This window comes from Antechinus flavipes, chromosome 3 (assembly GCF_016432865.1).
Source record: "Antechinus flavipes isolate AdamAnt ecotype Samford, QLD, Australia chromosome 3, AdamAnt_v2, whole genome shotgun sequence".
Taxonomy (NCBI): Eukaryota; Metazoa; Chordata; class Mammalia; order Dasyuromorphia; family Dasyuridae; genus Antechinus; species Antechinus flavipes.
In genome coordinates, this window is record NC_067400.1 from 521,179,198 (window position 1) to 521,196,397 (window position 17,200).

The 17,200-nt window shown below is 36.3% G+C and overlaps 1 protein-coding gene across 1 annotated transcript in view; it reads right to left on the reverse strand.

The window, feature by feature from the left end:
• Positions 1-15,267, reverse strand: part of MRPL48 (mitochondrial ribosomal protein L48) — a 61,587-nt gene extending 46,320 nt beyond the window's left edge. Inside the window, exon 1 of the mRNA XM_051987136.1 lies at positions 15,128-15,267. Coding sequence (XP_051843096.1) covers positions 15,128-15,148 — 21 coding nt within the window. The 5' untranslated portion in view covers positions 15,149-15,267. The remainder of the gene's footprint in view (positions 1-15,127) is intronic.
• Between the last annotated feature and the right edge of the window lie 1,933 nt (positions 15,268-17,200).

Consider the following 17,200-nt stretch of genomic DNA (forward strand, 5'->3'; position numbering starts at 1 on the left):
TCACATGGGAAAGATGTTGTAGAGCTAAAAATACCAAGATTTTGGCAGCAGATATATGGGTAAGGGAGAGGAAAAAACTGGAGATGACTCCAGGATTACCAATCAAGGTAGACTAGAAGGTTGCTTTTGACGGGAATAGGAAAGTTTGGAAAAAGCTTCAAAATTTGCAAAAACATCATTGTTACCTTCTTATGGCATGCCATCCAGGATGCCCTCAATGTGTGTGTAAATTATTTCTCACTCTCTTTTTTTAGTTTTTGTTTCTTTTATTTATTTAATTTTGGGTGAATTAAGTATTAAGTGTTAAGTGACTTAGACCACATTTGAACTCAGGTCCTCCTGCCTTCAGGGTTGGTGTTCTATCCATTGGACCACCTAGATGTCCTGTACTATATTTTTATGAGAATAATCTACACATGGGGCACAGTGGATAGAGCACCCACCCTGAAGGCAGGAGGAGGACCTAAGTCCAAATCTGGCCTCAGACACTTAATACTTCTTAGCTATGTGAGACCCTGGGCAAGTCACTTAACCCCAATTGCCTTAGCAAAAGTAAAATTTTAAAAACATATATATATAGTACAGATCAGAAAGGTGATTTATGTATTGATGGGTATTAATATTCTCTCAGTCACCTTTTTCCTGGTAAAAATAATATCAGAAATTTTTTCCCCTAAAATTTTCATATCCTTTCCTATTTTGAATATTTTAAAAGATGATTCCTCCAAATCTTTGGCATTGTATTATTTCCAGCATACCACCTTCCCTATACTTGGTCTGGGTCAGTTATTCTTCCTATCTTAATTTCAGTAGATTTCCTTTTTTTTTTTTCTTTTTAAATCCTGAACAGCACTGTCATTTTAAATTCAAAATGTGAAGGCTTCATTGTCCTTTGATTCAAAAAGAGTTCATTATCTAAGTCTTTCAGATCTATTTCCATTTTTTGCTGTTTTCTCATTTCCAATTTCATCCTTAAATATCCACAGGATAACTAGGCTTAGTCGGCTCTCTTGCCAAGCTTTCTAAAAATGTGCTTTCCCCACTATGGATCCTCTCTATTATAATGAGACAATATTGCTCATAATCTTCTACATTATCCTTTAAGATTTTATTTGTTCACTTGTGTCTTCGTGGTCCTACTGGGGTTTTCTTGGCGAAGATACTGGACTGGTTTGCCATTTCTTCTCAGCTCATTTTACAGGAGGAAACTGAAGCAAACAGGTCACACACATAAGTCAGATTTCTTTTCTAAAAATTAGTATTTTATTTTTCCAAATACATGCAAAGATAATTTCTAATATTCATAGACTAAGTGTTCCAAACTTTTCTCCCTCTCTCCCCCTTCCAGGACACCAAGCATTCCTACATAGATTAAATATGTATAATGCTTCTAAATATATTTCCGTATCCATCATGGAGTGCAAAAAAAACATGAGGAAGAAAAAACAAGCAAGGAAGCAAACAACAAGTAGAAAATGCTGTGCTTTTGATCCACATGCAGTCTCCAGAGTTCTTGTTCTGGCTGTGGTGGCACTTTCTATCACAAGTCCAATGGAAATGCCTGAACTACCTCCCGGTTGAGAAGGGTGAGGCAGATTTCAGCTCAGCCCTCCACAACCAGGCCCAGCTCTCCCTAGTGCTCCACCAGCAGCCCTGCAGGTTATGGATGAGTTGGTAGGTTAACCAGGCCGCTCTGTTTAGTGAAAGGATCAGATGGCCGCTGTTTAAGACTACAGCTAGTCCCCTTGGGTGTCTTCTCATGGTGACAGACTTGCATGATTTAAACTTCATCATTAATGACATGGCAATCTCTCTCTCAATTTTTGGCCTCATATAATAAATCAGGCCTCAGTAACACTAAAGTGTTTCATTTTTACCAGTCCTTCCAGTTTGTATAAATTTTAATATTTGTTTTAACAAGTTGATGATTTTTTTATACAAAGACAGTTGATTTAGAAATAGCTCCTATATCAAGAACCAGGTGTTTATTGTTTTCAAAATATATTTTACTAGGTAGAGGGAGGGGGAAGGTAGGGAGGAAGAGGAATATTGTGATGTTATTTAGTGATGTTATTTAGTCCTCACGTTGTCCAGCATTTCCCAATTCTTTTCTCAAAAAAGTATTCATAATTTACAGGCTTGAAGTTTCTTTATGATTTATAAGCCTCTGACTTCTCTCACTTCCTATTCCCAAACCAAGTTTTCTAATACATTCTTCTTTCTTCCCCATGCCTACCTATGTTATAGAATCAATATATTTATTTAGTAAATATCAAAGAATATGATCATTTCACTTGGAGGATCTTATAACAACATATAATAATTCATTAATAATAGCACCCACTATTGTGTGAATTAAATAAAATAATATTTGTAAAAGCACTTAGCACAATGGCTAGCACACAGTAGGCATTTAATAAATGCTTATCCTTTTTCTTTGCCCTTTCCCTAATTACATTTTTGTAGAATGTATTTATAATTCTTTTCTAGTCTGTATCTGTAATTGTTAGCTTAACTTGCAATTATTTTCATGATGATCTCTGCAAATGCTTATCACGAATACTGTAATGTGGAGTAACTAAATGTCCCATGAAATGATCTTTCTTATTGCCCTTGAACACATAAAACTTGAAGTCTGCCAAGTACTTTATTTATCTCTCTAAGGAGAATGTTGACTATTTTTCCATTTTACTGCAACTTTCTTCTGTCTTCTGATTTCATTTGAAAGGAAAGGGTCAAAATTTATAAGATTTAGTTCCTTAAAGAGTAACTCCACTCACTCAACATGAATCACATATAAACTATAAGTAATAATCTCACTCATCTAAATGATAATAATCTCATATATAAATTGATTTATAGGTGACCTAAAAAATTATTGTTAGTATCCTCTTCCCCTTTTTTGCCTTTCTGTCAACAATACTGAAGAAGCACAAAGTGAAAATGCATAAGCAAGAAGACCATTTTATATTTTCCTTTATTTAAAGACTTTATCAATAAGTAGCTAGTCTACTGGTTGGTAATAAGTCTATCCATACTTGGTTAGCCTGGTCCTCAGAAAACAGACCTGGTTTGTTATCTTGACCTACATGCAGATTTTACAGAACATTATGTTCCATTGTGTTCCGATGGCAGAACCATTGAGAAATGGGTTGCCACCGTGCCATAACAGTGCATGATTAGGACTTTGTACAGCTTCTCTTAAGTATTATTACCAATATTTCTTTATTTCTTCCTTCCTTTTTTTTTTTTTTTTTTTTTTTTTGCTGAGGCAACTGGGGGTAAGTGACTTGCCTAGAGTCACACAGACAGGAAATGTTAAGTGTCTGAGGCCACAGTTGAACTTAGGTCTTCCTGACTTCAGGGCCTGATGCTCTATCCACTGCACCTCCTAGCTGCCCCAATACTACCAATATTTCAAGCATCTCAGATTTCATGTATGGGTTTTCTGATCCCAGTAACTTTTGGGTGAAGGAGGGGTGACCACATAAAATCAAGTGAGGCAAAGCTAGAGAAGGAATTAACCTCAAACAGGTATGAATTACAGAGGGGAGTCTCAGTAACACATTGGTTTAACTAAGCAATCTCTAAGGCCTCTAAGATTCTGTAACTGTTTGATCTTTACCTGCTCATGATGCAGAGAACCAAGAAGTCCACTCTAAGTGAGAAAATTTTTCCTGATTTTGACATTTATGTTTTTAAAACTAAAGGTCTAGTAAAACAGCTCTCTTTGGTCTTTGACTAAAAGAACAAGACTTACTTCAGATTTTTAAAGCATTTTGTCTCTCAAGGCTTCTGGGTGCTATACCTATCTGCTAATGTCAAGAGGAAGTTCTTAGGAATAAATCACTACTTAATGACTTAGACAGGGCTTCTTAAACTTTTTCCACTCAACTCCTTTCCATTTGAAAAATTTGTATGTGTCTCAGGATATACAGATATATGAAATAGATATTTATTAATAATAAATCATAATTTCATGATCCCCACATTCAGTTATATGACTCTATATGTGCACACAGTAAATAATCAGTGAATGAATAATGACAAGAGAAAAATAGGTAAGAAAAAAAAAACCTGCTTTAATATCAGACTTCAAATCAAATCAATTAATATTTCTGAAGCATCTGTAGAGTATATCAAGATATTCTTACTAAGAATAAAGAGTATATTATGAACTTCCTAGAGGGGATACAAATAAATTCTCACCATCATCATTTATTTTGAACAGAAACTCAAAGAATGTAAGATTCAAAAAAGAAACAGACTCTGTCAACTTTCTATATTAAGGGAATTGAGAGGAATAGACAGCAAGTAGTTAATTGTAGGAAATGAGTGAATAAGATTGACTCATCTTCTTTCTATTCAATTATGTTTTCAATCCAAATTCTGTCTTTTGAGAAAACTATTTAATTGAAGGAATTAGAAGAAAATCTTATTTTATTATTTGAATCTAGTTTGGAGTTGCTGGGAAACTGGACTACTACTACTTGCTACTTAGAGAGACCCTTACCTAAGAATCTAGGTTATGCTGAACAGAAACTGTCACATCCAAAGATCTGCAAGGAAATTTTCTCACAATTGAACATCTGAGCAAACCAGATGTCTTTTCTGAAAACTAGTCTCATTCTGATCACTCAGTTATTGTTTCCATATTCCTTTAATCATTCACAAATACTGGGGAATGGAATGGAGGAGTAGGACACCTTTTCTGATTTTAGGGAATTACACCTATTCACTCTCCCCCTCCAAATTTGGAAAGTCTCTAATCTTTTATCCACTTAATATTATACTGTTTCCTTTTATTAACTGGTTTTGATTTGATTTTTTGACTAATTTCTGATTAACTGTTTTTAATATATAAGTCTGTCTCCCTTATTTAGGGTCCGGGCCTAACCTGAAATGGTCTAGTCCAGTCTGTTGGACAAATGGCATACACTGCTTAATAAACGATATGTTCAGAATATCAAACCTTTTTTTCCTCAGTCCTTTACTTGGTACACTATGTTCTAAAGGCCCTTCCATTTCTAACATTCCATGTTCTATGTTCTAGAATCCCTTTTAGCTTTAACTTCTACAACTATGATAAAAAGCAGTAAGTATTAAAAGATTGTTATTCAAATGGGGTTTCCTTTCACAGATCACTAAATATGAAGTATTATGTAGAGTGAGAAAAGAATAGATAAAGCCAGGCTTTTTTCTGGACTTCTACAATACATAAGTTTTTTAATTATCTAAAAGCAAAGCTTAGAAGACAACAACTTTCTGGAAAATGTTCAGGGCCTGGGCTGCTCTTTTCACACTGGGAAAAATGCCTCCTCTATCCTGAAATCTTTGGTGCTATTTTATTAAAATAAAAGTTCTCTATTTTGGGACCAAGTCTGCAAACGATATCCTCATTAATTAATGATAAAGTGGCTCTGGGAAAGAAGAAACTGTGAGGACCGTGAGTGAAGGAATAAGGACAGAGCTATTATAGTGGATTACAGGAAAAGAATTATGCCTGAAGTCACAGATTAAAAACTGGTCAAAAGTGGATGGCATTGTCAGAAATGGCCAATGTGTCACTTTTGCACTGACTTGTTACAAGGAAAGGTTTTAGAGGGATGGAGGAGGGAAGAAGGCACACTGGTCCCAATGACTAGAATACATTTCCATCTCTTATTCACTTAGAATATTTTGTTCATTTCAAAACTTTGTTCAAGAGACAGTTTTCTCAGACCCCTGAATTGCTTTACCTTCCCTCTACATCCTTGTAGTTGACATATATCTTATATTATGTACATGTTGTCTCTATTGATAAGACAATAAGCTTTTTGAGGGCAAAGTCCTGTTTCAATTTTGTCTTTACTCAGCACCTAAAATAGTGCCTGACAAATATAGGTTCTAATAAATGCTTACTGATAGCTCAGTATATTCTAAAGATAGTCTTATAACAAATAACAAATATATTATCTCATAAGAGTAAGTAGTAAAAGAGTGGTATTATAAGCAAATTAGAAGAACAAAAGATAGTCTACCTCTCAGATCAGTGGAAGGAAGCAATTTGTTGGCAAAGAAGAACTAGAGTACATTATGAAATGCAAAATGGATAATCTTGATTATATTATGTTAAAAAAGTTTTTGTACAAACAAAACCAATGTAGACAAGATTATAAGGGAAGTAGTAAAATGGGGGAAAAAATGTATATACATGTGTTCTGAAAAAGGCCTCATTTCTAAAATATAGAGAGAATTGACTCAAATTTAAAATACAAGCCATTCTCCAATTGATAAATGGTCAAAGGATAAAAGACAATTTTCAGATGAAGAAATTGAAATAATTTCTAATCATATGAAAAAATGCTCTAAATCATTATTGATCAGAGAAATACAAATTAAGACAACTCTGAGATACCACTATACACCTCTCAGATTGGCTAAGATGACAGGAAAAGATAATGATGAATGTTGGAGGGAATGAGGGAAAACTGGGACATTAATACATTGTTGGTGGAGTTGTGAACTGATGCACCTTAAAAGGTCCTCAAAAAGCTATCAAACTGTGCATACCCTTTGGCCCAGCAGTGTTTCTACTAGGCTTATATCCCAGAGATCTTAAAGGAAGGAAAGGGACCCATATGTGCAAAAATGTTTGTGGCAGCCCTTTTTGTGGTGGTAAGAAACTGGAAACTGAGTGGATGTCCATCAATGGAGAATGGCTGAATAAATTATTGTATATGTATGTTATGGAACATTATTGTTCTGTAAAAAATGATCAGGAGGATGATTTCAGAGAGGCCTGGAGAGATTTACATGGACTGATGTTAAGTGAATTAAACTGAACCAGGAGAACATTGTACACAGCAACAACATGACTATATAATCAATTCTGATGGCTGTGGCTCTTTTCAACAGGGAGGTGATTCAGATCAGTTCCAATGGTCTTGTGATAGAGAGAGCTATTTCCACCCGGAAAGAGAACTGTGGGAACTGTGTAGATCACATCATAGTATTTTCACTTTTGTTGTTTGCTTGCTTTTTGTTTTCTTTCTCATTTTTTCCTTTTTGATATTATTTTTCTTGTGCAGCAGGACAATTGTGGAAATATATATGGAAGAACTGCACATGTTTAATATGTATTGGATTACTTGCTGTTGAAGGAAAGGTGTGGGGGGAAGGGAGGGAGAAAAAAACTGGAACTGGAATTGCAAGGGTGAATGCTGAAAACTATCTAGATATATGTTTTGAAAATAAAAAGCTTTATTTTTAAAAAGAAATAAAATTAATGAAAACTGGAAAAAAAATTGAAGTTTTCAATGAAAAAAAAAAAAGAGTAAGTAGTGGTCAGAAGACCAATGGGCCAATGACACAGAGGGCAGGGAATATAGGACTTTAATCAAGTACAACACAGTCTCTAACTTCTAAAAGAGTTCTGTAGGCAAACATTCTCAGATCTGATTTTTTTTTAAATAACTTTTTATTGACAGAATCCATGCCAGGGTAATTTTTTTACAACATTATCCCTTGCACTCGCTTCTGTTCCGATTTTTCCCCTCCCTCCCTCCACCCCCTCCCCTAGATGGCAAGCAGTCCTATATGTTAGATAAGTTGCAGTATATCCTAGATATAATACATATTTGCAGAACCGAACAGTTCTCTTGTTACACAGGGAGAATTGGATTCAGGAGGTAAAAATAACCCGGGAAGAAAAACAAAAATACAAATAGTTCACATTCATTTCCCAGTGTTCTTTCTTTGGGTGTAGCTGCTTCTGTCCATCATTTATCAATTGAAACGGAGTTGGGTCTCTTTGTCAAAGAAATCCACTTCCATCAGAATACATCCTCATACAATATCGTTGTTGAAGTGTATAATGATCAGATCTGATTTTTCTAGGCTTTTCATGACTATGGTGGGTGATTTAATTCACTCATAAACACAAATATTTATTGAACATCTATTGTAGATGGCCACAATACCACATTAGAGGAAACAAACAGAAGTTATTCCTGCCCATGAGAAGCTTACAAACTTGCTGGGCTAAGAAGTCATGTCCACAAGAAGCTTACAAAGTAGCTGAAGCGAGGCAGCTAAGTGACTCAGTGGATAGAGCACCAGCCCTGAAATCAGAAGGACCTCAGTTCAAATCTGGTCTCAGACACTTCACACTTCCTAGCTGTGTGATCCTGGGCAAGTTACTTAACCCTAATTGCCTGGGGTGGGTGGGGAGGGAGAAGAGACAATTAAAAAAAAAAAAAAAGTAGTTGGGCTAATGCCTCTAATCCTGACTACGGCTGCTGGGGGGCTAACTGAACAGAGCACTGGACCAGGAAATTACAATGTGGTGTCAGTTAATGGCTTCATGATTCTAGATAAGTTACTTTAGCTCTATTAGCCTCAGTTTTCTAATTTTAGTAAAGTGAGGCTAATAATTGTACTTACCTCCCAGGATTGTTGTAAGGATCAAATGAGATAACTGTAAAATGCTTATTCTAGTATCTGTCATGCAGCGCTCTAAATATGTTATTAACTATTATAGTTTAAATTCCAATTAAAAGTTTTTTTTTTTCAAAAGGCATCAATAAAACTTTAATTAAACATGAGAGAATTAGAATTTTTGTCAGGGTTACATGATGTAAATGTGAAACATAATTATTACTTTATTAATATCACTATTCTGTTAAAAGCAAATTCCTCTGTCAGGTGTCATGTAGCAAACCTTATCAGTTTTTTAAATTCCCTTACTATGAATACATTCAGTCACTCATTTAACAGATAGTAGCTAAGTATCTAGTCTACCTCAGGCATTTTGCTAGGCTATGCATGCTTTTAAAATATCAAATTTATGTTAACAGAGAGAAGGTACAGGGAACTAGAAGTTACTGAAGGACTGAGACACCAATGAGAAGAAGAAAGGATAGTAGGGAAAGTAAAGGGAAAGCTAGAGAAAAGGGAAAAACAAAGTTCCCCAAATTATAATTTTGCCTAGATAAAATGCCTGTGCACAGAGACCATATTTACTGATCATCTTTTTTTTTTTTTTTCCCCAATCATCTCAACTCCCCATTCTCATCTTGGTTGGTATTCTTAATCCTAATGTCTGCAATCATGATTACACCCTCAATGGTGATAAGGGAGTTAGAAAGAAGCAAGAGGTTTTTTTTTTTTTTTTTTTTTGGTTTTGTTTTGTTTTGTTTTGTTTTGTTTTGGGGGGGGGGGACTATAAGGAATTCTGTTTTAGACACTTAGAGTTAAAGATATCTGTAGAACATTCATTTGATAAGTTTGATAGTCGGTTGGAGATATGAAACTGAAAGTTTATGAGAGAAATTAGGACAAGAAAAATAGATCTGAGAATGATCTGTGTAATAACAACAATTGAATCCTTGGGAATTAATGTGATTACTCAATATAATAATATAGAGAGAAGAAGATAAGAGACACCAGGACAGATATCTATGTATTTGTGTACATACATGTGTACATATGTGTGTATTTGTACGTCTATTACAGGTTACATTTAGGAATACTAAGATATATATAAAAATGACACCATATACTTGTACAGCACTTGATACCACACTATGAAGTAATGTGGCAGAGATTATTCTTTCTGAGGGTGAAGACTGGCTCTAAGTTACCTAGCTGATAAGCAGCACAGTTAGGACTCAACCTTAGTCTTCTGATTCCTGTACAGTGAGTGATATAGACACTGGACAGTGAGGAATGGCAACGTAAGTATCTATGTTCAAATACCAATTCTCTTAAGAATTGTTCCTGAGATTTTAGATGAGTCATTTCTTCTTAGTTTTATTATGGGTAAAATAAACCATTTGGAACAAATGATTTCTAAAGTCTCTTCTAACATTAAATAATACCTAAGAATACCTGCAATATCCATATCAAAGAGTTGTGGGAACAACTAGGCTCTTTCCATTAATATCACGTTGCTTCCACAGTATGTTCAAATCAAAACCTGCAGTCCATTTAACTAAAATCTACAAGACTTCAAAATTAATAACAGTGCTTCCCTTAAAGAACCAGAATTTTTTAGAAGACCAACATAACAAACCTCTCCTTTGAAAGGGTCATCAGTAATTGGAATAACAGGAAGAGAAGTGCAATTTCCATTTTAATTCCATCTTCCTTGCCAGAGTCTCATGACCTAAATTCACATAGTTGCCCTTTGTTAGGGCAAAGGTTTTCAAAATGGGGACCCCTCCCAGGGGCACAGAGGTACATGATAAGCCAGTAACTGGAGAGTGGGAAGATAGGTTGAGTATCTTTTTCCCATAAATGTGGTGTAGCTTGTGTCCAGGACAACCATATTTCTGTACTTCCCAGCTCCTCCCATTTCCTAGCCATGTAAACTTCCAACTTATTCCTAGCTGCCCTGGCACTGGCTCAGGAAAGCTTTAGGAAAAGCTATAATATAAACTCCATCTGGGCACTTCCCTGGCCCTCCTCCCTGCTCAATTATCTTAGGAATTAAATCCCTCCCTTGTCCCCCCTTGCTCCCCATCACCTCATGGCTTTAGCAGGCACTGCTCAGCTGGCTGTGTGCTCAGGGCAAAGGCAAAGCCCTCTCTTCTTCATTTTAAATGATACATGGTGAGTTGTACAGGATGAACAGGCCAAAAAGAGTTGTAATATACATCAAAAGATCTCATAGTATCTTTCTCCTAAAATGTCTCCTTTTCCCAAACTTCCCTATTAATTAAGGACACCCCATCCTTCCTGTCACAATGGCAGTGACAGTTCGCAACTGGTCCTTCACTCACAACTCACCTCATCCCACATAAACAATAGTTGTCAAATCTTGCTAATTCTACCTCCATAACACCTCTTCACATCTGTCTCTACTGATAAAGCTCCATCCTAGCTTAGGCCGCCATTAACTTTCACCTACACTATTTCAGTAAGTTCCTAATCTTCCCAACTCAAGTTTCTCCCCAATCCAATCCATCCTCCACATACTTGCAATGCAGAGAGCTCTCTATTGACTCTAGAATCAAATATGTCCCTGCTATCTCATTCATTTTTAATTTCTATTTTTGGTGTAAATTTTGTAATGTACATTAATTTATGTTCATGCTTATAACATAAATAAATGTGCTTATATTTGGGTACAGACTCAAAAATTTCTAAAGGATGCACGAATAAAAACTTGGAAGCAATTGATGCAGAGCCCTAAACCAAAGCACCATGTAGGTAAACTTTATGAGCATGACAGATTCTTTAGGATTAAAGCAAGGACTAAAAAAAACTAGTGCCAATAATAGCATGTAAGCTCAGTTGTATTTTTTGTTTCTAATAGGATTTATCAGGGTACCCACCACAGAGGGTCTCTCTTCTTTCTATGGCAAATTTTGGTCCTTGAGTAAATTTATGATTTACCGATTATAACTGCTGAACTATGTATGGAGGAAGATGATTAAATAGAAATATACTATACAGTCAAATAAATTAATGGTAGGATGATTTGTGAATATAGGCCTTTTAAGTGACAAAGGAATTTTTTTAAAAACAAAATCAGACAACATTAAGGGAAGAAACAAATATACATATGCATGGTCCAAGATACAGGTAAAAACAGAAAAAAAAGGTTCAAAGAATAGTTATAAATGCATGTGATAAAAAAGAAATCATAGAATCCATAGGAATGGATCTTAATATTTGTCTGATCCAATCCAGCTCTAAAGAGGAATCACTTCCACAAAATCCTTGGTAACTGGTTATCTAGCTTCCACTTGAAAACGTCCAATGATAATAAACAAGTGAGTTTATTCAGCTTTTTAGACAGTTCTATGGTTGGGAACTTTTCCCATATATCAAGCCAAAATCTGCCTTTTTACAACCTTTAGCCATTGCTCCAAACAAAACAAATCTCATACATCATACAATCCCCTACTAAACTATTTCTTCTCTAGGCTAAACACATCATATGAAGCCCTCAAATAATATTTGTAGCCCAATTCATCAGCTCTCTCTTCCTTCAAGATATTACATGATATATTTCCTGATTCCCCCAAACTGTTAGTGCCTTCCTTCCCTAACTACCCTGTATTTATTTTCTTTTTATTTATTCCATATTTACTTATGTCCATGTTTTCCCTTCCTTACCATTAGAATTTAAGCTACTTGCAAGTAGCGCCTATTTGTTTCATTTTGTCTCTATATATTTTTGGATACATAATAGATGTTTAATAAATGCTTGTTGGTTGAATTATCACACTGGTTGCTTGAAATGTGCTCAAGTTTATTGATTTCCTTCCTGAAATATGGCCGCCCAAACTGAATAGTTTGACCTTGGAAAGGTCAAGGGGCATTCTGGGCACTAAGATTCTAGTAATATCACTTAGTTTCTAGTAATTTCACTTAAGATTGCATTAGCAAGAAGGTCCACTTGTGATGTAATGACTATGTATATTAGTTTAGAAAAGGTAGATAAACTACAAAGATACACAATCTTTGTTCAATCAAGGGTGTATGAACCTTCCTCAATGAAAAGATATGCTAATAAAAAAGCCTTCTCCACAATGCTATGTCTCAGTACTAAATCTGTAAATGACTATATTCCAGGTGACAATAAATCACTAGGAAGAAAGACACTGTAAGAGCCCTCTTTCAAGTTGCCCAAATTTTAGGATAAATTGAATGGAGACTGAATTATTTGTTAAAATATAAATTCACTGAGGGCAGAGATTTGTTTTTAGTTTTATCTTTGTATACATCTAGCATCTAGCACAAGACTCCAAATATATGAGAAGCTTAACAAATGTTCAATGAATTGGATTATGAGACAGAGCCAATATCTGTAGATGCAACTTAACAAAGAGTCATTTTTGCTTTCTGGCCTGGAGAACCTGATTACTAAAAGATTTAGTTTCTTCTATACTGCTTATGAAGAGCAAGATAACAGTACCTTACACCCAGTCCTGCCCTAATTCCAGAGGACATAAGAGGTAGCTGAGACTGGCTCTCTAATCTATTTAGCCTAAATTGCCTAACTCTACTCATAACACTCCTCCCAGTCAGCAATAGTCATTCAGAAAATCAAAGGTACACATAATTTAGATCTGGAAGGACCCAAAGAGATCATTTTGTAGTTTTACAGATGAGGAAATTGAGGTCAAATTGGTAAATGTCCTGAGTTACATATGAGATAAAACTGGGAAAGGTAGAATAGTGTTAGTTGTGGAAAAAAAAAAAAAGCTAAGAAATTTGAAGTTGAACATCATTTGGTAAGCAAAAGGGAATCAGTAGACTGTCATGTGGATCACAGTATAGTATTTTCACTTTTTTTGTTGTTGTTTGCTCCTTTTTGTTTTCTTTCTCATTTTTTGATCTGATTTTTCTTGTGCAGCATGATGTGTAAATATGAATGAAGAATTATACATGTTTAACATATATTGGATTACTTGCTGTCTAAGAAAGGAAATGGGGGGAAAGAGGGAGAAAAATTTGTAACACAAAGTTTTGCAAGGGTGAATGTTGAAAACGATTTACATATATTTTGAAAATAAAAAGCTATTATTATTTATTTATTTTGCTGAGACAATTGGAGTTAAGTGACTTGTCCAGGGACACACAGCTAGGAAGTGTTAAGTGTCTGAGGCCAGATTTGAACTCAAGTCCTCCTGACTTCAGAGCTGGTACTTTATCCACTGCACCCTAAAAGCTATTATTTTTTGAAAAAAAGGAGTCATTGAAGGATTATGAGCAGAAGTATAATATAACCACATCTGTGCCTAGGAAATAATATTTTGGCAGCTGTACAATGGATAGAGTGGAAAGAAGAAAAGGAAAAAAGGCAGAAAGACCATTAAGGAATTACTGTAATAGTTCAGATAAGTTAAAAAGGCAGCATAGTATAAGGAAAAGAAATGTTTGGTAACAGTAAAAATACTAACAAATTCTAAGTCATATCCCATATCCTACCACTAGCAAGTCATCTAACCTGAGCCTCAGTTTCCCATTCTGTAAAACAGAAATAATAATCTTTAACTCACAAGGCTGTTCTTTAAAAAAGCACTTTTCAGACCTCATAAAAGTATGAGTTATTATATATATGTGGAAGGTTATTAGATAGACTAAAAGGAAAACGGAGAGCCAATTAAGAAACTATAAAGGGTGATGATAAAAGACAGTACTGGAGCCAGGATGAGATAATGGGAACAGAAGGAAAGTGATTAATGAGAGAGACATAGAATCCCTAAGACTGTACTAATTGGTTAGGACAGGTCCAAGGTAAATCACAAGCTTGCACTTGATCACATTATAAGACTTGGTGAAAAGTGGTGCCTAAGGCATAAATAGTGAAGTAAGATTGTGGGAGGTTAGCTCAGGTATTGTAAATCTGAAATATGAAGTACCAAGGGGGCGAGAGATGGAAATGGCCCAACGATGATTAAGTCAGAGGGTGTGAAGCTCAGGAGAACCTCCAGGCTGAAGTCATAGGTTTGGGAATCCTTTACGGAGTGTTAGTGGCAATCATGAATGTGGATGAGGTGGTTCAGAAAGGTGAACAAGAAGGCGCTGCATCCCAGCTTTAGAAGAGAAGGCAGAGAATCAGGATAAGGAAAAGAAAAAAAATCTTAAGAGTCCAAAAAACTGGATCCCTGGTTTGCCGCTAACCAGAGATCCAAAGACCCATCCCCAAAGGGGCAAATAAACTTAGATGGGGGAAAAATTATATTTTTATATCTATTAATATAATAACTTATTAATAGTTAATAAATAACTTCTGGTGGAAATTTAGTATTTTCTCCAATTATTAAAAAAAAAATTTATACTGTGAAAGAAGTTTATTGGCTTGACAGGGTTCTGTGGCACCAAAAAGGTGAAGAGCTCCCTGCATCAACCTCCGTGCCCTTGAGCAGACCCTCTTTGGTCTGGTCTCCAGACGTCACATGAGACGGGTGGACATGGATGACCCCTCCACCCTCCTAGTCTGACATTGGGTCATATATGAGATCAGCAGGACACGTGCAGAAACCCTCCCAGGACTGTCCATCGCAAAGGCTGCTGGGGAAAGCCTCCACCTCGCCCTTGAGCTCCCAGGCGCTGATGTTCGCACGGTTCCCCAGCTTCGGGCCCGCGCCCTCCCGCCTATCCCTGGCGGCCCCAAAAGTACCGTCATTACCTTCCCCCAGGCACCGCTCATCCTTCCTGGTTGGGGTCCTCCACAGTCTTACGACCCCCAAGACCTCAGCAGCCACAGAAACCGGAAACGCACTCAGACGACAGGAATTAAAACCAGTCCGTCACGAAAATGTGGTCCCGCGGCTACACAAACTTAGTTCCGGGGAGGCATATATACATTCTTTCACTCCCGGGCTTTTCAAGCCTTTGCAGCCAGGGGCGGGCGGGCGCCTCTCGCGCGCGCCTAACCTACCTCGCCCTTCGCTCTCAGACCTGAGCATTGCCCTTTTAGCAGAGCTTTTTACTGAAGTGGCACGTGCCGCCCTGAGTCAGGGTGAGACCTGTGTGCGAATCCTACATCCGACTAGCTGTACTAGCTAGCTCTGTGGCCCACTGTATGCCTCAGTTTCCCCACCTGTTAGAGAAGAAGAATAGCACCTACCTCAGAGCTGGGACAGTCAAATGAGAAAAGTAATGTGTTTTCAAATCTTGAAAAAGCGACATAAGTACTTATTTAAAATGCACCCTCTGTTTACCCATACAAGAGGGAGTTCATACTCTTGTCTGGTCGATTTCAATTCAATATATTTACTTATTGAAAAGGACTGAGTTTAGGCGCTGGGGATAAGACATTAAAAACCATCCCTGTTCTCAAGACATTGCATTTGCGTTCTATTAAGCTATATAATTTGTGCAAAAAACAAACAAACAAAAACTCAGGTGCGGAAGATTCCTAACAAACCGGGAGGCTGGAGAAGGTTTCAGAGTGGAGCTGATGCCTGAGCCAACTTTGGCACGCTTAACTGAGTGAAATGAGAAGGAAATGCATTTCAAATATAAAGGGATTGTATGTCAAAATAAATAAGAAAGAAGTTTAGAAAGTAAATCGAGTTTTAGAAAAGTTAGGTATGATAGATCTTTGGAGACAATTAAATGGAGACAGGAAGGATTATATTTTTTTTCTTCGTGGTTCCTGGAAATCTATTTAAAAAAAAAAAATGACTGTATTAGGGCATCAAACTCTCAAAATCAAATGCAGTAAGGCAGAAATAGTAAATGCAATTTTTTCCAGATCATGATGCAATAAAAATTACAAGCAATAAAAGGCCAGAGGAAAATAGACCAAAAATTAATTGGAAACTGAATACTCTAATCCTAAAGAATGAATGGATGAAACAATAAATCATAGACACAATCAACAATTTCATCCAAGAGAATAACAACGAGACAACATATCAAAATTTGTGGGATGCAGCCAAAGTGGTTATTAGAGGAAATTTTATATCTCTAGATGCTTTCTTGCATAAAATAGAGAAAAAGAAGATCAATGATTTGGGCTTACAACTAAAAAAAGAACAAATTAAAAATTCTCAATTAAATACCAAATTTGAAATTTGGAAAATAAAAGAGGAGATAAAATTGAAAGTAAGAAAACTATTGAATAAATAAAACTAAGAATTGGTTTTATGAAAAAAACCCGAATACAATAGATAAAGCTTTAGTTAATTTGATTAGAAAAAGTTCTCAGGGAAGAGGTGGCTGTTTAGCTGAGCTTTGAAAATGAAGCTAGATATTTTAAGAAGCAGAAGTGAAGGAGGAAGGGGTTCCTGGCAGGGAAGACAGCCTGTACATAGCACAGAGAAGGCAGATGGAATGTCTTGAATACGGGAGAGCAAGTAGTTGGCTAAGCCGCAGAGTACATTAGGAAAAGTAATATTTGGTAAGTGAACAGGTAGACAGGGTCCAAATGAGGAAGGGTCTTGTTTGTCCTTTGTTTTTGAAGAGCACCAAAGACATCTGTATTGGGGTGTGGGTGATGTTTTGACTTGCTTGTGAAATGGATTTAAGTCAGACTGAGTTGCATAAAGTCATCAGTCTCCCTCTTTTCCTGAGTCATTAAAGTCCAGGGACAAAAGTCAAGATGACTGGCAATAACCAGAGAGGCAGTGGATGACCCTGGTGTCTTTGACATCTGATCAGGCGCTAAGCATTCCCCAGTGCCTGCTTCAGCCATCTCCATGACTGTGGGAACTAACTGTTTCCATCTGCCCATGCTCAAACCAATAAGTTTGAG